Source organism: Mastigoproctus giganteus, chromosome 12 (genome assembly GCF_048544385.1).
Source record: "Mastigoproctus giganteus isolate SK-2022 chromosome 12, ASM4854438v1, whole genome shotgun sequence".
NCBI classification, from domain to species: Eukaryota; Metazoa; Arthropoda; class Arachnida; order Uropygi; family Thelyphonidae; genus Mastigoproctus; species Mastigoproctus giganteus.
The window spans coordinates 142,866,905-142,893,755 of NC_143586.1; the positions used below are offsets into that span (position 1 = coordinate 142,866,905).

The 26,851-nt window shown below is 35.7% G+C and overlaps 1 protein-coding gene across 1 annotated transcript; it reads left to right on the top strand.

Moving 5' to 3' along the window:
* The first annotated feature begins 3,863 nt into the window (after positions 1 to 3,863).
* Positions 3,864 to 24,853, top strand: LOC150077477 (alpha-crystallin A chain). The gene is made up of 3 exons (XM_090386325.1): positions 3,864 to 4,043; positions 4,532 to 4,907; positions 23,720 to 24,853. The coding sequence occupies exons 2-3, from the start codon at positions 4,533 to 4,535 to the stop codon at positions 23,915 to 23,917; spliced, it is 573 nt and encodes a 190-aa protein (XP_090242451.1). The 5' UTR covers positions 3,864 to 4,043; position 4,532; the 3' UTR covers positions 23,918 to 24,853.
* The last annotated feature ends 1,998 nt before the right edge of the window (positions 24,854 to 26,851 follow it).

The window sequence follows — 26,851 nt, forward strand, 5'->3', positions numbered from 1 at the left end:
ACCCCGTCAGTTACACAGGATTATAAACCTCTACCAGATCGCCAGTCAGATGTTAATCGAATTCCTACAATAGTAACTACCTGACACGATACAAAGTAAGACTATACGCCGCAGAAGACTTACTAGGATACAGATAAAACCATTATCCATATGGAAGATTTTTTATCAGAATGTTAGGAGCATAGGAAACAAGTTGGACACACTAGAATAAATGCTCTTGTCACGGTCTGCTGATGTTATCTGTCTTACCGAGACCTGGCTCCAGCCACATCAAGAGTCTCTAGTCTAGCTGACGCTGCTAGATACAAGGCCTACTTCAAATCCAGATCTATAACGAGGGGTGGAGGAGTAGCCCTGTTTGTACGTGACATAGTTCAAATCATCTCGGTCGCCTACTCGGATTCAGAGCTTTATGAGGCATTACTTGTCACTTTAAAAGTCCACACAGTACTCTTAGATATAGCAGTCGTTTACATTCCACCTGTCCCTAGTCTAGAAATTATAAATAATGTAGTAAACTGGCTTCTCAAAAATTACATACGTCAGCCACTCATATAGTATGTGAAGATTTCAACCTTCCACCACAGCTCAATAACCTGCTGGACACCATGTTAAATAGACTACAGTCATGCTCCATCTCTCTTATCAATGATCAACCCACAAGAGGTGAAAATATACTTCACCTAATTCTGTCTTCTGGTAAATGTATAATTGATATATCCCTCCACCGAAATGTTCTTTCCATCCGGTCATAGCCCAATTGCAATGCTCATAATGGTACCGTATATGGACTTCAATGCCAAGGAAAAAGTTAAGAGCCAGCTTGTCACTTCGCCAGCCTTTCTGGACCCAAATAAATTCTTATTTGCTGCCAGCTGTATCCCATGGAAATGTCTACTCAAATGTGATGCCTTATTTGCAACAACTCTCTTAATCAGTTGGACCAACTCTATTACAGAATTTGCGGCTTCCAAAGTAGTAAGGATATCATCAAGATCGAAAACCTGGTGGAATTCTAGCCTAACTGCATTGTTTAAATTAAAGAAAACTCTGCACAGAAAATGGAAACTGTCTAACGATACACAAAATAGAATTAACTACTCGAGGGCCAGAGCAATATTTAATAGGGAAAAATCTAGAGCAATCAACAGCTACATGAAAGACACACTTGACAGGGAAGCTACCTCGTTGCACACATAAAAGTGACACAAATCAGGGACTTGACAAAGAAGCATGGATGGACCACATCAGAAGATTCTCCAGCATATATCATGAGTCTCAAGTCACGGAGTTTGAGAGGGATAAATTAGTTGACAATGAGATGGACTCTGTTCTTATCACTAAAAAAAGTACTAATACAGAGTATTAACTCCCTCGGGGCAACTAAGACAGCTGGAGTTGATGGAGTCCCCCACTTCATGGTAAAGTGTCTCAGCCCTTACCTAACTGTACCACTCCAAGCAATTTATAGCTCTATCCTTGCTTGCCGAGTTTTCCCTGAGAACTGGAATAAGTATGCTGTAATTCCAATGCCGAAAATTAAAAACCCTAACCTCGTGGAACACTATAGGCCTATATCTACTGCATTTACTCTGTAAAACGTACTGGAGAAAGCTCTACTGCCAAAGTTGTCGAATCAGATACTGGCCAGGCAGCCTCAACAAATTCATTATTCAATAACTACAAGATCAACAATTACTAACCTACTCACAGTTCAAGCCGCGATACTAAATGCTCTCCAAGCCATTATTAAAGTGCAATAATTTATGCTGATATAAAAGCAGCCTTCGATAGTCTGGATGTACATACCTTACTTCATCTGCTCCAACACGCCTTCCAAATAAAAGGAAATTTGCTGAAGTTCCTACAGGCCCTACTTACTTGTCGGTCCATTTATTACCATATAGACAGTCAGATCCTACAACGCCAACTCCATGTAGGAGTTCCACTGGGTGGAGTCTTATCTGGATTCCTCTTTACCGTCATGATGATCCCCTTCTGCAGGGGTAGGGATGATGTATGCACTTACACAGACGGTATTAAGATGCTAACACCCATCCAACCGTCCATGACCAATAGTGCATTACTTGACCAGATTAATTATAAGCTTCTGAGCTTATTCGTGTACTTAGATAAATTTGGCTTGGCCCTAAATCCGCAGAAGACTGTAACCATTGTGTACTCGCTCAAAAAATCGCCTACGCTTGTACACCCGAAACTTAATGGCAAATCTATCCCAGTTGTTGAGACGCATAGAGATCTGGGAGTAACATTTGATACTAAACTTACGTTCAAGTCGCATATTTACGTTGGGCAACAAAACAGCACCTCTTGCACATGAAACAGACTACAACAACCGCACGATATTTAAGAACCACAGTCTATTCGGCCATTTTGTATGGCGCAGAATTGTGGGCATCAGCCACCCCTACCCACATTAGGAGAATATATATGCGAGTGAATTCTGGCTGCTGAAGTGGGCAAACCATAACCACCATCTCCCTCAACAGTTAAGGACCACGCAGCTTTCTGAACAGCTTAAACTGCAACATTTACTGCAGACATCATTGCCTGGAAACGATTAATAAACACAATCAAAATGATGACTGGCACGATATCATCACCATGTTTCTGGCAGCTTCCTTCATTCCTTGAGAAAGATTCCTTCATTCCTTGAGAATGAAGACCAACAGACTGAAGATGACCGACGGGTTTATACCCGCCAGTGCGTTAGAATCAATTCAGTGCCTAACACATATCGGAATTGACCTACCAAGGCTCATAGAAGATCCGAAATATGGGAAACAAATCGCAGTGTGGTTCGCTGAGGCTACTGTTGCCTAGTAGTTGTGTGAATTTCTGTCAAGAACTGTGCGTACGCAATTGAATAGTGTATATCTCGCACAAGTTGATCAGTGGATGTGATGTTAAGATGAACTTTTGTACTGCAATTGCCAGGACTCTAGACATAAATGTAGTGATGAATAATGCGGTTCATATTTCATTTTTTCGTGTATATTTTAGCCATTCCATTCTTTTATTTAATGGTAATCCCCTGGCATTTTCTGCCGTGAAGGGAATTTGTCCCTTACCAATGTACACCTATATTTTGTCACTCTAAGCAATGCTAAACTCTTTGTGAATGACGGATGTCTTTTCTTTCAGTTTTTTTTTTTTTTTTTTTTCCGAAAAAAAATTTTTTCCGATAGGAGTAAAAACAAAAATTTACAGTTGTTTAAATTTATGTTTCGATTGAAAATAGCCGTGATATTAGAATAAAATCGAGTTTATAATATATTTTAATCTTCTGTCCTTGTCTCTTTCTGGTTGGCTTTATTATACATATATTTTTTTTCTTCTTCTTCTTTTGTTAAATATTATACAGAAAATCTAAGAGTGCCAATGTAAACATTTGCTGTAATGGGGAAAAAATTTATTACAAATTTCACTAAATGTAGGCGGCTTGACTCATATAATTTAAAAACTATTTTAACTGGCATAGTAACTGTACTCCTCTCTCTTCCTTTGTTTTCCTCTTCCTCCTCCTCTTTTTATCTTAATCAGTTTCCCATTCTTAAACGTTGTTGTAGGGTAGTAAGTAATTCACTGTACAAATGTTGCTGCTTTTTTTTTTCACCTACATTCATTGCTTTATTTCCCCTTCTTTCCTCCCTTCTGTTTGACATATATGGAATCATCTTGAATAGCAGACTGCAACTATAACCATTCACTGGACAGTTTGTGTACTACGTATACATAGCTGGCATTTTTCTCTTTGATACGTACTCCAAGTTGCACGAATGAACGATTGCGCCTGCGCACTGGCCTACAGAAGTGTTGCGTGGCATCTGTTTGCGTAGCTCTGTGAGGCAGCAGTCAAATTTAGGGAGGAGAGCCAGCTTGCGACACGCCATTCCCGAACTTTCTGGGACTTTTACTTATCCATATAAAAGCGAGTCGACCCTCTGCGTTTTTCAGTTTTAAGTGACATTACAGTGCCGAAGCTCATTGCACCAGTAATCTAACATTCCTAAAGATATCAGGTACAGATTACTTTGATTTCATTATATTTAAGCTAATTAAAGTTAATTCGATCCACATAAGTAATTCTGATTTAAAGTATTCCTCGTTTATTAGATTCTCCCGATGTTTCAAAAGTCTGAGTCATTATAAGCCTGTATTAATCGTTTCAAATAACTTAAATACTGTATCGGTTAAGGCAGATCCGAAAATTAGATTTTACTGTTTTCAGATAAAAATTTTCTTGATTTCTTTTCATCCAGAAACGTTGTTTAAAGCGTTTATAAATTATGTTGAAGTTGGTCTTCGAGACCATCACCAACGAACGATAATATTTCTGTTAAGTTTTGTTCCTTGTCAAAAGATTACAATGATACGTAATCAATAGATTACACGGCTTTAGAAGATGACCCAAATTTGCTACACAGCTCGCGTTTTTAAACATCTGGAGCTGTTTAAACTGTAAGAAATTACGCTGTATTATAGCTTATTTTATTATTATTTTTTTTAGAATGGCTCCAGAAAGAAAAGTACCTATTCTGAAGTCAGAATGCCATGTACTAGACCAAGAGTTCAATTCCATTCGTGAGAGATTCGAATCTGAAATGAAAAAGATGGAAGACGAGATGACACGGTTTCGATCACAACTTATGGATCACGAAAAAGAAATGTTCAGTACACAGCAGCAGCAGAGAACAACGACCACGTCCACTACTCATTCAACAGATGGAACTACACATAGATCAGAACTCCGCACATGGCTGGACGGACTTAATTCTCCTCTTATTCAGGATAGTGATGATGGCAAAATGCTGAAACTGCGCTTCGACGTTAGCCAGTATCTACCAGAGGAAATCGTTGTGAAAACAGTGGACAATCGTCTTCAGGTAGGAGTTTTGGTTTCACTCATATAGTAAATAATTGATATTATTATTACTTTAATTATTATTATTTTTTGTTCAATTTTGCATCAGAAAAGATTTAAATTTAAAATGTTATTCGCCCGGCATACATCGATGAAAAGTTTCCGTTTACCTATTCTACCTGTGATTAATGTTTGCAAGATTTAAAAACGAAAAGCGAATAAATAATATTCAATATGAGCTAACGTAAAACAAACTTAACTAGCTGAAACTTATAATAAAATGTTAATGGAAAACATGAATTGAGTATCAGACCGGAAGCATATTTAACTGAAACCTTGCTTTTTCGTTAGAACACAAGTTAAAAACATATCCTGACATAAAATTAATTCTTAGAACTTATTGAAACAGCATCCCATTTGCGCAATTTGTAGTAAAGTTAGGGTAAAATACGCCAGTGAATAAATGCATTACAATACTTATCAAATGGGCTTCGCCTTGTTAACACCGGTACAGGGGTGGAGTTGCAACGAGATGTCTCCTTGTTTGGAATACTCAGGTGACAGACTATTGGTCAACAGAGCTACCTGTTGCCTGTGTGCTAGAATACCTTATACAGAATAAAGGGGGGTGGGATTTGGGGAAGAATTCCCTGTTATAATTTAGGTGACATGCTACATCCGTTGTAAGGAAACTGGACTGGAATTTTAACTGAAGTTCCAGTCTAATTAATCTTTCGAAGTGTTGATTCTAGCATAAATTGGTGAAATATAATTTGTCAGGATTATATTTTTCGCTACAGATATCAGTTGTGTGTACATCCAATGCTGTTGATGCGTTAATTTTAGGAAGTGAAACTGTTATTTTAGAACGATATATTCCAGACTTATGTCTCATGGCAATTGCGAAAGAAAAAAATTTAGCCTTTCGAAACATTTTAATTTTTTGTTATTTTAAAAATATTATTTCACAGATATATATTACAGAGGGTAACACCCCTACTTTGATCCCCCATAATATCCGCATTTTTCTAAATTGTTCCTACCTCGTAATATCTTCGTATAGTGTATATTTTAAAAGTATTTGTAGATCTTATAAAAAAGTTTATTTTAACCTTCTCTGTTATTTAATAATTATTCTGAACACAATTTATCAAGATTAAAGCATTCAGTCTTCCATATTATGGAACTTAAAATCATCAAATCAATATATAGACTGCAAAGTCTCAAAATCGGAAATTGCAGTCTCAAAACAGCTACCTCTTAAATTTCCAGAGATTTAAGAGGTAGCTGTTTTGAGAATGTGTTCTGTTGTCGGACAGAGAGTCCCTCAGTCTAACCAAGTACTGTATTGCCATATGCTACGTTCATGCAATTTGAATATTTATTCTATGTTTAACCATGTATTCAGAACTCTTTTGTTCTTCAATGTATAGCATTCTGCACTACCATGCTATGTTATTAACTGAATACTTCTTAACACTTTTATACTCATCTGTAGTCAAACCACGTTTTCTCATTAAGCAAGTGTACGCCAAGCGGGACCTATACTTTGTGGGGTAATTGTTACCGGTAATGTTTGAATATAACGGCTTGAAGGGTTGTTAAACAAGACCTTTCTTTACTTGCATTGTCATTGCATTTCTGCACTTGCTTTTTACATTCAAAATTTTTCAGAATACTGCAACCGAATACTGCCTTATCACATATTTCCGAAATTTGGCCCTATGCCTGGTGTCAAATAGCACCTAAGAGAAGTACAGAAAACTGCTCCAGTAAAAACTTGAACCGATTTTGATGCTACTGGTGAAATTTCTTAGTCCGATATCTTTAATGAACATGAAAAAAATTTTAACATTTATTTATGTACTGAAAATATTTTATAAGCTTTCTACTTAGCTTATTTAATATGCTAAGTAGAAATAGAGGAAACAACGTGTGCATAAAAAATAATAGTTAGTGATTATATTTGCATTATTTTATTGATCGATTTGGAGTATCCTACTAAGATCTACAAACTATTTTGTTTTTGCGCCCATCGCGTATGATACTGCAGTAGTTCACTGGCCGGTTGGTCACCTTCGCGTAATTCTCTGCCGTTATATACATAATAAAACGTGACTTTAACCAAGTTTTCGAGACAGGACTTCTGTCTGGTAGACAATGTAATAAAAACTAAGGTCACCGGCCGAGAAAGAATCCAGCCGAGTGAGACATTGCTCTTCCCTTCCCCTCTCTACGTACAACTTCGACCCGTGCGTTGATTAAATACCTCATTTTAACCTTCTATACTCTGTGAACAATGTGGGTTACTGACTCCTAAATCTCTTTATAACAAAAATAGGGGCATTACAAATATTAATCTTCATCTTTTTAAAGTGTGTGTTTAATGCATCGAATGCTCTTCTGTAATGAGTACAGAAATTAATGTCTTTATTGGCAAAATGGAAACTATTTCATACGCAGATTTTATTATTTAAGCCAGATTGCTATTTGTTCGCATCTAGGTAATGAGAATGCATTTTAATTAATATAATGAATCTGGTCCATAAAATCTTAAACTGTATTACAAATGCACAACGCAATTAGCTAACAGAGTTGTAATGATTTTTGGGCGCAATTAGCTAATAGAGTTTTAATATGATTTTTGAGTGTGTCCTGTTTAGAGCAATGGAAGACGAGTGAATCACTGGCTTATATATATGATTGACACAAAAGACAGCCAGAATAGGAAAACTGTTGCAAACTTTATTAAAGATGTTTTTCTTTTAAAACGCTTTTCAAATCGGCATGTAAAGACCAGTTTAACGCTTAAAATGTAAGAATAAAGGAAAAAAATCAATCGGAAATTAGATGTTTTTTTTTTGTTTTTTTTTACGTTTTATATCCATCGATTGCACTGCTTTATACCGCGATAGATATTAATTGGATATCTATCGTGGTGTGTAGAATGTTACACTTGGTAATTTGTTGATAAATATTTATTCGAATATTCCTAAGGATATGCCTATCATCACAGATTGATTTATGTAAGTGATATCCAGTTTGTTCATTATCAATAAACCAGATGGGTTCATTTTAAGTAACCGAATATAAGCAAATGAGTATTTTCTAATTTGGTTCTAAGTTGTACTCGTATATTGTCCACTCTTTGTAAAGAACTGTTCAACTTCCTAGTAAAATTTTAAATATATTTTAAGAGGGGTGTTCCGTGTTTTTTTGTGTTTAAAATTTTGGTTTTAGATGTGTAATGTTCGTTAGGATCCTTCCTGTTTCTGTATTGTACTCTGCGATGCTTCTTAACTGAAACCAGTTTGATTGCGCTTCTTTAAAAAACTCGAAACTTTTCATAACTGCGAAGTACGGTCTCAGTTAGTCATTCATCGTCAGAATCATCTTCATGGTCAGTTGATTTCCCAACAGTCTCATTAAGGTTAAAAAAGAATAAAGTTGCGTGACAGGACAGGTGAGAACAACCGGTTTTAGTAACTTAGCAACTACCTATATCGTATCGTGACTGGACAGTGTGTTTTGAAGTGGTCTCTGAGAAGTACATGGACAATTTTCCTGTTCATTTTATAAGCGGAATAATTCTTCAGAAATGCGGTAAAATATTAAATGCGGTTCCTACCCGATTGCGTGATATGAAAAACCCACATTACCGGAATGTTGTACAAAGTGGCAACATTCTTTCTGCGAAATACCACGTTTCCTACATGAATATGGCAAATTGTTGGAATTTCATTAAGAAAAAAAACATTAAACTTATCTAAATTTGTTTAAATAATTAAGTATACAATTAGAAAAATCTGGAATGTTTAAATTCATTAATTTAAGACCCTAATATATATGTGTAATGTGACTTATGTCATAATGTCCGTCCGCATGTAATAACTCGATTCCTAATGGAGGGATTTTTATATTTGGCTCTTTTAGAAAAAATTGTCAAGCCATCCAAAATTTCATTAAAATTGGGCTAATAGATATTCGGCAATTATTATTCTTTTCTCCGCCCATCCGTATGTAATAATTCGAATCCCAATTCTATAGATGGGTTTTCATGAAATTTTATAATTAACACTGTTAGAGAGGCGTGTAGAGTAATCCCAAATTCTATTAAAATCAGAAACCAATAGAAATTCTGCAATTATTATTTCTTTGTTCATCCGCAACTCAGCTCTAAGTGGATGGATTTTCATGATCATTTATATTTGGCTCGTTTGAAACGATTTATTAAGCCTAATGTACATAAAAGTCGTTGGTTTTATGCACTTTACTTTATATATAAATCATGAATGGTTACTATTTGCTAAAGAGCCTGAAAGTAACGCACTACATACGTTTAACTAACGTGTTTTATTTTTTCAATTTTAAGTAATTTATAGTTTTTTATTTCATAATCTATTTTGTTATTTCATAAATTAAAGTTTGCATTATCAGCAGGTATCGGATAACAGCAGAAATCATTGATTTTTTAAACTAATATTGTTAGCCAAGCCGCTGTGCTTGGTGTATTCTAAAATCTTACCTATGTTATCAAATTCTCTAAAATTTAAAGTTCGTGGAAAGTAGTTATAATTGTTACACGTTATTTGAAAGAAGTTAATGGAATAGTTAAATTGGGCAAAGAAATGAAGTAACGAATCCAAACTACGTACTGTAATAACTATTGAGATATGCTATGGTAGAAAAGTATTTTAAAAAAATGATACATCGCTTATAATTTTTAATGAATTTATATACTTAAGAAACAATGTCTGGCATAAATTTTAATTAAGGAAAAGTTTAACTTATTATTAATTTCAGGCTGATTGGATATTAAAAACACAGGGGCAAATTAGAATAATCTGATATGTCGGAGGAATAATTGATGAAAAATATTTTTCTGCATTCTGGGGAGAGGGGTATAGAATAAATATAGTCCTTTTTAACATTCCTAGCTTGCACAATGAAAAAAATGTAAACAAAAGTCTTTACTGCTGATTCCTTTTCCCTCTGCTTACTGTTTTGTATAGAAGATACAGTATTATTTATGATGTTTCAGTAACAGTTTAAATAAATAAGATGTTCGTTTTAGTAGCTCAAAATAACATTTAGATGTAAAGAAAAGCATTTCGTTTGGGCTTACAAGAGAATGAAAAAAAAAAGAAAAAAGTCTTCCTTTCAGGAGAAACATGTTGTGTGGGCGGGTATGTATTAAAAAGCACAAGGTCACCTACACAAATAATGACTTCCTGATGAACACTGCACGAGGAATGGGATATATTAAACCTTTTATATAAAAAAATATTAATAATCTGTTTATACTCGTGCACGACTACTAGGTCAGAGTAGTTTATAATTAACCATTTTTGCAATGAAGTTAAGAATCTTAAAGAAAAGGCATTTTACATTCATTTCTTTGTGTGTGGCATCCATATATGTAATGTTATCTATTACTGTGTCACCCACGTGTTGTAAACTATTTTAAAAAAACTAGTTAGTATTTTTATTTAACCAAAATTATTTTTATAATACATTAAAACTTTCTTACTTCGTATGAAATAACTATACTCAACTGTTCTTTTACTAGTTATGTTGCCACTTTCAGCATCATTAAGTTTGTCAGAACATGACATTATTGCTAGGGAAAAGAAAAGTGAAGAGCGAGAGCAAGACCTAAAAGAGGCAAAAAGTAAAAGATATCACTAGTATAAGGTCACTGTATGAACTCTTGTCTGGAGAAAGGCAGAGTCAGACAGTCTACAGCCTTTTGACAAAAGAAAGATAATCGATATTTTTCTCTTACGAAGTACCCATACTCTAACTGACCGCGTGTCGCTTGCGAACACGGTCAGTAAACCACCCACCCACCCATCCACCCACACTCTCCCTCTCTCTAACTGTTCAGAAAATATATCCACATGAAAGCAGATCCGCACAAAGATGGCTGAAAGAAGAGGGGGTGGAATGCTGATCTCATAAAGCCGGGACAATGTAGTCAGCTTTCTGTGAGCTATGAAAGGGTGAATCACCAGTGACAAGTCCTGTTAGGGGCAATGTTAGTATCGGGTTCAAGCGCATCCCTTATTCATTTCGGATGTAGGAATACTGATGCTCCTATATTTAACCGTGACGTGAATGCAATAGCGTGAGTCACTCTCGTTTTGTACAACTGACACACTAGACACCAATATTTTCACTTCCTTCATACTGAAAAACAGATACTGTGACAAAATATACTCAAAAGCCGGAAATTTTGATAAATCAATAGATTATCGAAAAAGCTAGCATTACTTAGTAGTAATAGTGCATTTTAAATAAGACTTCCTTACCTCTCATACAGTTTTAATTAGTTGTGTGTTTTGATATTAGCAATGTTATCTATGAATTATAACATTAGGTTGAAGTTCGAATTGATTCTGGAGCCGCTTGAGATAGTTTCAGTTTTAATTTATATTGCGCTGTATGCTGGTTTTTGAGAGCATAATACAATTCCCATGTCCAATTACACTTTCATTGGCCAAAATAACTAAAAATAATAACCTTTCAAAAAATACACGCTTTAATTCTACATTTTGTGATACACCACTATTACAGTACGTCAATCACCCTTCAGGAGGTCTCGAAGGATATCTTACTGGGGAGGAGAGGCAACGTATACATTAAAAAAAAAAACAATTTTAAAAATAGAAGTCAAACGAATAACGACACTAAGCTGTTTTCTCCAAAAAAAGCAGAGGAGAGTGGTTAATTCTGGTTTATACGAGTTGCCATAAGTGAAGGCTGAGAAACACCACCGCCGTATATTTTAAGTAGTCGTAATCCGAGTATCTCTTAACAGCGAAGTAGATAGGGCCCCAGTCAATAGGCCAGACGACGCGATCATATCAGTGCTTTGCTTGCTAAAGGCGCCAACTGTTTAATTATAAATAAATAATTTATTTAAAGGCGCCACAATCATTGCCTCAAGGGTAAGAAAGCTAGACTCAACCCCGAATGTAGGAATCACTACAATAAAAGCAGTAATCTGAATAAATAAATAAATAAATATTCTTTAATGTGGATATACACACTTGCAATATACCCTTCACGGCCAGATTAGCCACGGGTTAATCTCTGAGCTCAAACAAGAAACCTTGAAGGAAGCTTCAAGCAACACATAAGGATGAAACCCAAACATGAAATTGAGAGAATGGGTTTTTATTTCCGATGGACTACTGGTTCTCAAATTATCTAGCTATTGCAGTGAATTTAATTCTGAAAATCCTCACGGCACGGCGTACAAAAGGGTAAAACCTGTCACTTTTTTTGTTATATGAAACAGTGAATACTTAACTCTAACAGATATTTCCATTTAATAACAGAAGTAATTATAAAACATGGATACTACGAATTCGTCTCCCTTTTCTTAGGCTATTGGTGCTCGCCCTTTGCTCGAGAAACCCTGTAAGTAACAAAATATTCTCGAATAATCTTCTTCATTCATTCTTTCCTATACAAAAAAGATAACTACTAGTAACAAGGATTGTTATATTATAGCTGCAAAAGTTGTACATAACGGCCTCCACGGCCGAGTGGTCAGGAGTGGGAGTGCAGTAGCACACGCTCTTTGAGTAGACCGGGGTTCAAGCCCCTGACTGCTGAATACGGTCGATCTGCCAACTCGCACTGGACCAGTGTGGCAGATTATGGTCCATTTCCCTCAGCATGAATTGTTGAGGAGGCTTCCATCCTGCAGTGGGTTGATAATGGCTGCACTTTACTTTTTTTTTTTTTTTTTATCTTTTATGGCGAGACTATTTTTTAGGTTCTCAAGTATACGGCGAGTATGAAGATTATGGTAAAGCTAAAGTAGCCGTCCTATAATCGGGCCTATACAGTGTTAGTTTTTTTTTTTTTTTTTTTATGTGAAGTTTAAACAATTTCGTTAAAAAATTTTGGGAAACATTTGAAATACGGTTAGGGAACTCCGATTGGAAACCAGTGTTTCAGATTGTGGAATCTGTAAAACCATCAAGCAAACCACCATATCAATTTTGTCAATAAAATTAGTTTCTGTTACAACTAATTGTGAAGTATGATATAGTATCATACAAATTATGCTCGCAAGGTCGAATATTGCTCTTTATTACCCGGAGACGTTAAAATATTCTTTCACTTATTTTTTAAATATTTTTATATAACATTACGAGAATGAAAATTTTTGTCTAAACAAAAATTGTCCTTGTCTAATTTAAAAAAAAAAAAATCACTCCCAAATTGTGTGGGCAAAAAACAAACGCAGTTATACGCAAATTCAATTCTAATTAACGAAATTTAATAAATAAACGGAGTAAATTTAATTCTGATTGACAGAAACAAAAGCTGAACTTGGCGACGATGTGCACCGAAAGTGAAATTTCATGCTGTAAAGAAAAACAGATGCTCGATGGACATGAATACAGCTTGAGAGCTAAAAAAAGATCAACTCCTGCTGGCCTTCACACTGCAGAAGTTTTGCTTTCTTGTTTCTTGTCTTTATATAAGCGAATTCTAAATCTGGTTTCCCCTCTAACAAGCGAAGCACAATATGTCTGGCGAGGTTAACATTCTTTTCTTTACTTTTGAACAGGATATATGTTCCAGATACATATATCCTGGCATTTGCCCAAAAAACTCTAATGTGAAGTGCTCTCGGTCATGTTTCTGTAGAGGAGCATTTCAGTTATGGCCTTACCATCACAGCTTTTCTTTGGGGAAGACTGGAATTTCATGTAAACAAAAAATATCGAAAAATGGCGTGATAAAAGTAGTGAAATGTTTTATGGAACAAATTTGAATCTGCTAGAAATTAGAAGAAATATCAAAAGAATCTATCACAGAATAGACACTTAGCATAGGATAGATATTTAAATATTCTAAAATGTAGATCGCGCATTCCTTTTACAGAGCAACATCCGCTTAGGAATGTTTGGGCGACATTTGTCGAAGAGAAAGGGGAAGCGAATGCGAGGCAATATAAATGATCTGTTTATTTTGAGCAACGATGCTCTGGGAGGTCCTCGACCTTGCTATTTGAGAACAACAACAAAAAAAAAAAAAAAAAAAAAGGGAGAGAATGCAGAAGAAACGTCTGGTGGGGAATTTTTCATGGTATTTATCTGCTGAATGGAATGGCGTTCACGAAATCGAATTTCAGATTGACGGGGTCGTAATATTAGCATCAATCTCGTGAATCACAAGTAGTAGTAATCTAAACATCGTTCTGGATAAAATTGATCATCTCTTTTGAAAATACATAATCACATAAATGCAAACATTTCAATAAATTTACTAAGAATTTCAACCCGCCATAAAGACCTTATATTTTAATTTGTTTTGTCTACTATATTTTTCATTTTTAGGTTCAAACTTGCTTTCTTTAACAAAACTTATTTAAAACGCTTTGTGTTAATGTTTAGAGTGTTCCCCCCCCCCCCTCAATACTAATTTAGTTTATTTTTGTTAAAAGTCACATATTATGACTGAATGATAAATATCAGTCGCACGTGGGAAACCCTTCTTTGGAACATCTGATGGTGTATTTTTGTCATGATCAGTGTGGTGTAGTTCTTGGCAGATGTCACACTTCCTAAGTGCCATCCGAACATCGGTACTCTGATATCTCGTTTCCGCCGACACTCGTACTATTCTGGATCATGATGATGAACTTACTCAAATAGAAATGCATCCAGCAATATTTGCAGCATTGAAGCCGTCGGCCTAAGTATTACTACTATAATAATCATCCTTTGTATAGTAGCGAGAAAATTTTTGTGGGTTCTTCCACTATAAGGGGGAGAAAGAGGAAAAATTTTAAGATTATGTTAGCACTAATTTTTCATTTTTTTTTAATTAATAAAATAATACGCCTACATGCACCGTGGTCTGAAATTGAACGTGGAAGCAACTGCTTCTGATGCCCAATTTGAAAAGATAATCTACTTAAAACAACGCAACCCTGGCCAGGAGTGTTGTCACAGGCCCTGACAAATTATGGACCCTAGCCAATTGTCTTATTTATCTGTGCGTAAAGTCGGCCTTGTAGACTGTGGGCACCCTCCCAAGGGGGAAACTATAAGTTCTGCTGATAGACTACATTGTTTTCCCTTTATCTCCCCACCCTGAATTATGGATTTTTATGAGTCTAAACAGAACGAGGGAAAAACAAGTTAGTTAATATACGCAGTGTGTTACATTTCAAGTACATTATCAAATAGCAATAATTTATAACTAAAAAAAAAAACATTTCATTCATTCAAGACAAAGAACATAATATCCAGTGCTTCAGCCACAATACACGATAGCCTATGTGACATGTATGAAAACAAAAATAATAATTGCCGGATTTCTGTTGGTCCAATTTATTAAATGAAATTTAGTAAAGCTCGACAAATCGCTCTAAAGGAGCAAGATATGAAACTTCACCCATTAGCAGCCGAATTTATCTCAAATTCATACTGCTTCCCTTAATAGTAGACCAAATAAATGTTAACTGAAATATCCATAAGTCACACTACAGGACGCGTGTACACATTATACCACTTAAATTTTACTTTTACATATTTTTTAATTGCAAGAAAAGAGACAGGCGAGGCAACAACCAATAATGAATTATTCATTGCTATTCGGAATCAGTCTGGTAGTTACGCCTATACCTTTTAACCGAGACACGTGCCTAAATCACAGAGGATACGCCGTACTTGATACTGCTGGGGAGAGTCCAAGTGTGGCAAGGTGTGGGCCTCGGCACATTGCCAGGATGTAGCATGCTTTTCTCTTCTGAGGGGTCAGAACAGCAGACGTTCCTTGGTGCTATTTTTAATCCAAAGGACGCGACACTGGCATACATTAATGCTCAGTGCTGACTGAGGAGGAATCTATGCTGAGCCACGTCTGATTAATGATGTTGACGAGGAGTGAATTTTTCTTTTTTAATATGTTCAACTTAATGACTTGTTTTCAGGATAAATTAACGTGTTTTGGCATTTCAAATATGGAAAATTTACAGAAATCTGTCGTACTGAGAAAAAAAATCAATAATAATAATAACAGACAACTCATACATTGGTTCAATGTCAAAATTGAATCAACGTATGAGTTTTCTCCAAAGAGTGCAACAATTTAAACGCATCTAAAAACAAGAAATAAAGGTATTCGACATTTTCAGAGTAAAAAAAAAAATATATATATTTCCTACATTTATAAGCCTAAATTTTCTTCGTGAATTTAATAAATATGCTGAAGTTCGCATTCAGAATTTGCTGAACTGCATAAGACCAACCGGAAAGTGTTGTGCAAAAGAATGAATAGAAGTCGGTAGTATTATCTGATAGTTCCTGTTTTGACATCTGTTCATGTTCTTTACTCTAAACTGTTATGCATGAACTTTTAAAGATTCCTTGCCCTCCTCAACCGCAATTACCCTACCCATTTTTCGTCATACATGTTTTAACAACGCCGGTTCTGTTTCGTCAGAAGCTCTGCACATTCAAGTACGTTAACGTGTTAAAGATCAGTTACAAAAGAGATAACCTTTTCAAATCTTGTAAAATATTCCAAAGCATTTCTTTCTTTTCCTTTTTTGGAAAACTCAAAATCACGTCCCTTTAGAATTAAGAATTTTGAAAAGGTTAAAACTAGACTGTTTTCGCTATTTCTAAATACTAAATATTAGTAAAATGTGTAGTAACATAATTGCTGTAACCTAGTTTTTGTATTTACATAGCGTCCCTGCGAGTGTGGCATTAGGCCAATATTTCACCATCTTCATCATAAAACTGGTTTAGCAACCGAGTCTACAGCAGCAACCTTCCTAATTACGAAAGACTGCATTAAAAAATTATAAATAAAATACTTCGAGGCTATATTTTTCTTATGTTCCTCTGTATTTAAATAATTAAATATCATTAGAAATAGGGAAGTTCCAAGATACAAGGCAATTATAAGACCACATTTGGAATACTGTGTTCAAGACCTCATCTATAAAAGACATTGGGCTTTTTGAAAGGATCCAAAGACGGGCAACTCGAATGGTGAGATCAGTAAAAGGTACGAAGAAAGATTGCGATTATGTGGGCTACAGAGCTTGGCAATCAGGCACGTGAGAGAAGACCTGAATGAGGTTTATAAGGCTCTGAGAGGGATCAATAAAATGAATGAAGGCGTAATTTTCACTGTTATAGAGAATTCCAGAACTCGGGGGCATAAATTCAAAATACAGGGGAAGATGTTTGGATTAAATTGTAGGAAGTTTTCTTTTAGCCAGCAAGTCGTTCATTGCTGGAACAAGTTGCCTTCGCAGATAGTTGAGGCTGACAGTTTCAATAAATTCAATGGTCAACTGGATAATCAACCTATGTGAGGAGATAATTGAATGATCAAAATTTTTTACTATAATGCAAAAATATATACCGTATATATAAATTCGGGAAAGTTTAATTTTTACACTTCGATACCCCCTTCTCAACACCAGAGTTGCCATCTTCTTTGTAGCTGCTTATGGCAAACTAGCAACCAAATTGACAGTGCATGTTTGTGGTTTGTACGTACAAGCCTTGAAGTAAACTTTTACTTCAAATGAGAGTTTATCCACAACATTCCTAACCCCCCCCCCCCCAGACTCTCGCATGTATCTCCTCACCAAATTCCAGCATATATCAGGCGCGGATCTTAGGTCGAGACAATCTTAAGGCTTGCTGCGAAATCATTTAATTATTACGCAATAGTAGAAAAAAAAAAAAAAAAGGCCAAATTGATGATTCAGTTTTTGTGGTGAATTAACCAATATTTTTATATCTTATTGAAGTTTTGAATAATCTACGTGATAATTTCTAGATACTAATCAGAATATAAAACAGATAACAATAATGTTAGACAAATTTTAATATCTTACCTTCTATCAGGAAAGTCCTACTCTCAGTGGTGGCTGTAGTTTACGACTTTTTCATGATGAATATCTAACTCCTTTAACCAGAACTGAATTTGCACACTATAATGCGTTCACAGATCACATTTTCACACTGCAGCACGTTCACATTGTTCTTGCATAATTATAAATATTCATAGCACTGTGGTAATTTCCGAGTGACCATTGAAATTAAAAACATAAATAATGAATATAAAATCAATGTAAATGAAGTTGTTTTTTTATTATTATTATTTCAATTTCAGTAGCATGCCGCTAAACGATTTTGTTTTGAAAAACATGGAACAAAATCAAGAGAATGATGCGCCACCTGGGATACCAGTGAGCCACTACGATATACTACTTGTTTTGATTGTATTTCATTGTAACCTAAGCGGAAGATAGTTACATACCTCATGGGTGATTCATTGGCAGTTTTAGGCACAACGTAAAGCTGCCAGTGAAGGTTTGGGAAAGTAGAGGAACTGCTACCAGGGCACCACTGAACACAAAGAACTGCAGGCAGCAGCAGGTGTTCCACAGACGAACTGCCGTCCTCGAACTATCGTTACGAAAGTTAATGCACAACAACTGTTGAAACGTCCGGTGTACTCTGAATAAATGACAAAGGATTCTCTTCGAATGATATACTCTGTTTTTATTATATGGAAGAACATAGGTGTGATGCTAACCCGGAGAATATTTTGAAAAGGATTCCACCATCTCAGCTGAGAAGCACAGTGGCGGCACTCTGATGGTTTAGATCTGATTTTACGTTTATGACTGATTGTTTTTATTGACACTGCAGAAGAAGCGATATTGTGATTTCTTCAATAACGTTGTTCTTCCACCACTAACTCAGGACCTTGTGTTTTTAAATGGAAATTTTCCCATCACAAAGCTTGGTGTGGAGCAGACCGCTTAGAAATGCCGATCCTAACTCATCCTTCTACGAATTGGAAAGAAGTGTCAGGACCCACCCATGAAGACCAACGTCACCTACCCAATTAAAAATTATTCTGTTGAAAGAATATTGCCTTCGACATTGGTTATAAATACACAGAAAAATGTTCTACAAAGCTTTTACATACCAAGCCAGAAGAACTACACCGTTTTAAAATCTGATCGGCGTATTAACATTTGAAAGATCACAAAAATCACTGTTGACTTTTATCTTTATGTCCCAATACTTTTGACAGTACAGCCTATGGCAACAATATATATATATATAGAATGTATAAAGGCTTTGGCTTAAACCATCACAATAGGTTTGTGCGTTCATATTAGCGAAATAGTTCCACACTGATACGTTTCGATCACAGTGTACACAGTTGCCACGATGCGCTCTTGCAAGAAGCATTCTTCACACTGTGATGCCAAGCCCTCGTGTGTAGCACAGTTGGTAGAAACACCGTTTCCCAACATAGGATTGAAAACACTTGAATTGGAATCCCGTTAATAACAGGAGAAATTTTTATGCGTCTTTTTCACAGCATGACTGAGTTTTTCGGTCTCAGGAGAAGGGCATGGTTTTTCTCCCGGAAACTCGGATATTCCTCCAGCTAACAGCAGATCTACCACAGAACACACAATATACATACACAATTTACACACATATTATATACGGCGCAATATGGCCTAAGTCGCTGATGCGCCTAACGTTCTACAACTGATGCCAAACCTAATAGATGACACCAAAAATACAGTGACACAGACACACACAGAGGTCGTCCTCTCCTGTGTTCTCATTGACCTCCGGTGTAATTATCTAACAACTTCAAACTTATCTTTTCCCTTTAATTACAATAACAAATTAACTATATAGGGTATATGATATTTTTAGACAGGTGATAGCAGAAGACAGTTTCATTGTAGCAGCAGTGGTATTCAAAGAGTAGTACAGTCGCATTTAGTGCGGGTCAGTCGTAATATTTTTTTTCTCAAGAAGAACTAGCGTTTACTTATTTTCGTGCATCCAAATTTTTTCAATGCCAAAAATATATTCAGTAATAAACATTAAGTAATAAATAGTATAACTGGTTTGGGAACTTACACAACTAGATAAAGCAGCTAGGGTAACATACTGTAACTGGTTTCGTCCGTGCAAGGATAAACGTTCGGGACAAATGTATTTCTCAGATGAGTCCATATTTCATTTTGAAGGTTACATCAACAGCCAGAATAATGGAAGTGTTGACCAGAAAAGTTCTCCCGCAATATCAGAAGGATCCTTGACATAATCACGCTATAACCCATAGAAGGTTATGGTGTCATATAGAATTATAGGTCCAGTTTTCTTTAATGAGACTGTGACCGTCGAAGTACACTAGGACATAATTCGGCAGTTGATGTGTATGTATCCTTGAAGAGGAATGATACTGCTGGTTCCAACAGAACAGAGCGACTGCACACACACCCCGCTCGCACAATCAATAAATCTAGTGACGGAGTTCTTTATGGCCGCTTATTTCGTGGGGTTTATAGCCTCCCCGGTCACCGGATCTGTCATGTCCGGATTTTTATCTGTGGAGATGCAATCAAGAATAAAGCTTCCACAGACAACCTGCATTCGCTGGATGAACTAGAATTGCATAAAAACACTAAAATGAATAGCTGCATGTCTATATGAGGAGTTGGACACTTGCAGAGATTTACAGATTTAGTAACAGTTTTAATTAACGTCTGTATTCGTTTTTAATAAAATGTTGGTGTGTTGTAAAATGGATCGCTTTTTAACTAGATAACTCTCTTATATTATGCTGTCCTCCCCATCCGGTGTAGGGATAACCTGCGATTATAATCACTGTGATACCCGTGAGGGACAACAACATCAACAGAAAGGAGAAGTATCTTATAAAGAAGTTCAAGGTCAGACAATAGTTACAAAATGTTCACCAACCAGCCATAACAGCGAGATGCAATCAGAAATAAATCGTAAATTGATCTTAGCTATTAATTATAATATTCTAGTAACTAATTTGTCTGATCGGTTTTGAATTGTACTTTTGTATAATTTGTCAAGCAGTAATACACTGGTTCCCAAAAAGTTACAAACCTTTTTTTTTTTTTAAACTTAACTGAGTAATTTATACATTAAATTTAATATCCTGATGTAATTTTTCATGATAAATCCAGATATGACGTCAGAATAAGATTTTAATTCCAAAACATGCAAATCAGGCGCGCTATAAGTGCGTAATACGACAGTATCACTTATTTCTAAAATGACGCAGGCGCGGAAATAATCTAATTAGGCTTTTTATTTTTTCTGAGCACCATGGCCATGTTAGTTGGTCTCGGCAAAAGTTGCATGATTTTGGACACTTACAATAAATCTGTAACAGTTTTAAATTCTGCATTCGTTTTTAATAAAATTTTGTTGTATTATAAAATGGATTGCTTTTTAACTGGATTACTCACGTTCTTATATTATGCTGTCTTCCTCATCCGGTGTAGGGATGACGGCGATTATAACCACTGTGATACCCGTGAGGGCCAACAACATGAAGAGACAGGAAAAGTATCTTACAAAGAAGTTGAAGGTCAGCCAATAGTTACAATATGATCATCAACCAGCCATAACAGCGAGATGCCACAGAGAGAGAGAGAGAGAGAGAGAGAGAGAGAGAGAGAGAGAGAGAGAGAGAGAGAGAGAGAGAGAGAGAGAGAGAGAGAGAGAGAGAGAGAGAGAGAGAGGCTCAGGCTATCTCAGTAGCCACACAATAGAGCATTTCAAGGCAAATGTACACACTTTGGGAATGGAGACCATGCACGGCAACTATAAATTTCATTTACTCCCACTCACTTTTCACAAGAATGCTTCCCTGACACCGTCAACATCGTCTCTGAAGCCAAGATTAACGAATCAAGGTACTTTATAGATGGGTGGAGAGCCAGTCTTGAAACTAATTCGCAACATGTTCTCCTCTGGACAGAACGTGAAACATGCTATCGTCTCTCTAACATCAGGAAAGGGAAAGCTATCGTGGTAGTGATCTGGAGAGGCATTGTGATGATCGACCAGACCGATCTCCACATCTTTGCAGGAAGCGTCTTGATTGCTGAAAGGAAGAGGGCCTTGCGCCCTGTGTAATGCTTTAGGTGCCATAGGCCCTGAATTAATTTTCACGGACGAATTCCTTCAAAGTGAAGATAAGTTTCAAGGAGATGAATTGGGCTAGGTACACCTTCTCCAGTACCCACCATTCGTTGAGGTCGGCTTTTGTAGAGTGGTGAGATTTATTACCACAAGACGTTATCATGTGGCCCTATAAACAGAATAGGAGCTCGTTGTGAGAGTTGTTAGGGTATTCATAATCTCTATTAAATACCTGAAATATACAAAACTAGCATTAATGTTTCGGACCGAAAGGATTTCAAGATTCATAAAAACGAGGCATATTTCTTTACAAATTCAAAATAAACCTTAGTCTAATATTCGACACAAAAGATATGAGAGAGTTAGTAGATATTTTTTATGATATCTCAGATTTTATAAATATAAAGTTTATAAAATATATATTCCAGCTTAACTGTTAGTCTAAAACAAAATCACTGTTTTCAAGATACTTTCTAGAATGTACCTGTCATGTGGTATTGCACAATTGAACGGGTATTTAGATTTAAAGCTTTCTCTTCACGCAAGTTTTCGAATTAGGCCATGAAATAATAAATAAATAAATATTCATTTATTGCAAATATAGAGAGCCCATAACTGCACTAGACTAGGGGCATAAATTCAGTACAAAGGAGATAAATATAAAAACAAATACATAGCATATTCTATATATACATTAACATTGAATATGAATTATAATGATAAAAAATATATATACATATATATTTGCAGAACATAGTAATCATTAATTTGCATCATAATAATGCAGTTTACCGTGTTTTCATCAAGTTGAGATTAATTGTTTGTATTTAAGCGATATCATCTTGAGGTTGAGCATTTGTGTTGTTGTTGTTTGGTTTTAGGAGCAACGCCAACTAAGGCCATGTTGCTCAGTGTATATTGTCTGTAAATTGCGTGTTCTGAGGTCGATTTTCTGTTTGCTAGACGAAAAACCCGAGTTTCCGGGGAGGAGAAACCATACTTCCATCGCCTGAGACCGACCCACTCAGCCACGTTGTGAAAAAGACCCATAAAAATTCCTCGGGTCATTGACGGGATTCGAACTCAAGTCTTTTCCACCCGGTGTGGGGAGGATGGAGACTCTACCAAATGTGCTAACCACGAAGGCTGAGCATTTGTGATACAGTAATAGTAGAGCTTATAAGGTTCTACTTGTATATATATTCGGGATGGCTAAAATTGTAATTTGAGTCTACAGTAATCAGTACTTTAAGCTCAGCAGTATTTGGTAAATTATAATCACTATGGAAACTTCAACCTAAGTAAAGCCATTCAGGATTTCATAATATGTTTCATGGTACGTATGGAGGCTGGCAGTCAGTTGTCCCGGACCCAGCTGTGTAGGCAAGCTCGATTTGGAGTCCGGGCTTCCCAATAAGAAAAGGTGGGCCTGCCTAATAGGACTATTTGTCATAAGGCTCGTACTGGCTCTGTATAATAATTTTCGTGACATATTTGGTCTCAGGAGAAGGTAGCATGGTTTTTTCTACCGGACTCTCAAGTTTTTCGTTCAGCAGACAAATTGACCACAGAATACACCCAATTTACAGATATCTATATATACGGTGAATTTGGTTTCAGTAGTCTAGTCCTATAACAATAACAACGTGACATATTTTAATATTTATTTCCACAGTGGAATGTCTATCCATCCTATCTCTCTAATATTCGTTACAGAGATGGAATGGGTAGCCAATCTAGAAAACTGCTTTATATTTGTTAATTTTCATAGAAATAAATATGTATAAGAAATTAGGATATGCTAAATTCTTTGCATTTTTATGTTATTTAGGTTCATGCTAAGCACGAAGAGAAATCTGAAAACAGGTCCGTATATCGTGAATACAACCGCGAGTTCTTGCTGCCGAAGGGAACAAATCCAGAGATGATAAAGTCTTCATTGTCTAAAGATGGTGTTCTTACAGTGGAGGCTCCTCTGCCGGCGATTGATGGTCCTAGAGAACGCATGATCCCAATCGACAAGCACTAAACATTGTGCTTTATGTGTCTGTATGTCTGTATGTCAGTATGTACATGTGATGGGTTACTGCAGAAGTTAAAGCTAACCAGACAGCGTGAGATGTGATTAGCCAGTTCATTATTTCTTTTCACCATATAATCATTAGCAATGCAAAAATCGAAGGAGTAGAGGTACAAAGGAATGGTAAGCCGTTGGTTACCACTTCTTTATACGAATAGAAAAAGTACAATTTTACTTCACTGATTCCTTTTTTTCTCTTCTCTCGCTTCTGGTTAGCCACCTGAGTTCATTTTCTTACATTATTCATTCCTGCTACCATGCCATTGGCCACATTACTGGCGACAATGTGTTGGTTTGAAATAAAGTGATATTTGTAAAGTAGCAATAGGTCCTGCCATTTTAGTGCCAGCATTCATACACGTCCAAATCACACACACATAGACAACTATAGCAGCACTTGGTGTATAAAATGGATTTAGCACTTTATAAAGATATATCCTAACAGACTAGTCTTATGCTATTTCTTAGGTAAGCGGGATCTTAATAAGTGTATTTATTTTCAATGAATAAATGCTGATATATATATATATCAAAATGTGCTGTTTTTTCCACATAAATATTTGTCAAATTTATTTAAAATTGTAATTATCAAAGTGATCTTATTAGCTTTGTATTATTTAAATCTATGTAGTGTAACTTTCTCTATGCATAATACTCTAGATAATCTTTCTCACATAAGCAAATAAACATTTTCATCAGCTTGAGTACCCAGTTGGGCCTGAATATATATAATTTATTTGTGTCGTAGTCTCTGGTTCGGTGAGACTGTGATAAAGATTTATACTGCATATAATGAATCTTGTACTTCATATTATTTGTCATGGGTATTGCCAAGTGGCTTGTTATTGTATACCTTTTTGCAGTAATAAATGTATGAAAATAAGAGTGGCAATGTAAATTTTCTGTTTCAATGAAATTCATAAAATTCACTATACAGTCCATTAGTTTAACTTACAATATACATTTTGTTTATACATCCACACCTTGCAATATTTACAAAAAATTGAAACGTAAAATTCAATACAAAATACAGAATATGAAAAGTTGTATATAAATAAAATAAGAAAATTATTAACATATAATCAAAAAGTTCACCACGTATATCTTCATTTTTCTAAATATTTATAATTTGTTCCTTTATTCTCTTTGGAAAACTGGGAAGCTTTTTTTTTTTTTATGCATTCATATATGGACGACTGAAATATTAAAGCCTGACACGGGGGAATCAAAACCATCAGGAAAAGGTATACATCAATTTTCTTATATAATTCATTGTTCAGTACATGTTCTCTCCAAAATATTACACAAAAGATATCGCTCTGCTATCAAAAACACAAACGTGAAAGTTGTTGTAGGGTTTTAGGAGCAGCATCGACTAAGACCATATTGCTCTGTGTACACTGTTTGTAAATTTCGTGTTCTGTGGTCAATTTTTTGTTTTGCTGGACAAAAAAACCTCAGTTTCCGGGATGAAAAACTTGATACCCTCGCCTGAGACCGATTAAATCAGCCAAGTTGTGAAAAAGACCCATAAAAATTCCTCCCTTCATCGACGGGACTCCAACTCAGGTCTTTTTCAACTGGAAACGCAACAGACCGAAAATAATTAATGGATTGTTATAGGTATAGAAACCATTACTTAGAAAAATAAATTGTATAGAAACTATGCAGAAAAGAAAGATAATTAGATGAAATCATTATTTTCCATAATATAGAAAAAGAAATATATATATTCCAATCATTTGCCACTTCAAATATAAAGATAACTTCTTGTAAAGTGTTCACACCAAAGTTAATTCTAAGTTAAAAAAATAACACCATATAATGCGAAAACAACAAAGTTGTAAATGATAACTGCAGTGCACTTAAGTGTTTTATGGCGACTTTACACACAGAGAACAAACATGGCGGAAAGAATAGCAATTATATCAGCCACTGAAGAATTTTTAAGGTATTTTAGCAAAGGGTACGATCATACCTTCGTAACAATAAGGTATGATCGTACTCAATAAGGAGTTTGAATTTAGACCTGCCCACCACACCTGAAATAAAATCTGATGTTTGAATTGACAACAGATCCATTTTAGGACTATATCTTCGAAAATTCTCAGAAATGCCCATCATCAAAAAAACATCAATTTTTATGTCCATCATCAAAAAAACATAACAGATATGAGAAAGCCATCACATTTTCATCACTGGACAGAAAGTACTCAATTTTATGCTGGCAGTTATGAATTTACCCCTTTGGAAATCAGATCCACACCAGTAAAAAGAAAACAAAAATGTCATATACAATTCTGAGTATTATATGTAGAGTGTAACAGAACTTAGGGTAGATAAGGTAGGGCTATTCAAAAAGAGGTGTACCGGAATGGAAACGCTCCAGCCCTCTCTCTGTCTAGCTTTTATGCTTCCAATCATTTGCCACTTCAAACTCTCAAGTAAATGCCGACTGTAGGCTTTCCTCGATTGGAATAAACATAAGACGTTTCCGTGTTAAGCTATTATGTCAAAGTACAAAACGAAAAATATCACGATAGCGAAGGAACTCGTGAGAAATGATAGGCGAATGGCTGTTGTTGAGATTGCTCATGAAGTTGAACTGTCTATAGGCTCAGTAAACAAAATTCTGAGGAAACTTTTAGGCATGCGTCGTGTGTGTGTGCATGTAATGTTTGTTTCATGCTTATTGTCGGACGATCAAATGGACTACAAGAAAGTGTCGCCTTTTTCCTCTTTCTTTTTTCAAAGGTGTTTTTTCCCTTCTTGGAAATTTGCTCATATCCAGACAGTTCCTAAAAAGGTTGACATATCTCTCCCATCCAGTTGTCGTCCCATTGCACTTACTTCTACTCTATCTAAAGTAATGGAGAAATCAAT

Bases quoted from the DNA above. Each gene is read 5' to 3' on its own strand.
- LOC150077477 (XM_090386325.1), top strand. From the start codon at position 4,533: ATGGCTCCAGAAAGAAAAGTACCTATTCTGAAGTCAGAATGCCATGTA. The intron at 4,908-23,719 runs GTAGGAGTTTTG...TATGTTATTTAG, and splicing joins CAGTGGACAATCGTCTTCAG to GTTCATGCTAAGCACGAAGA.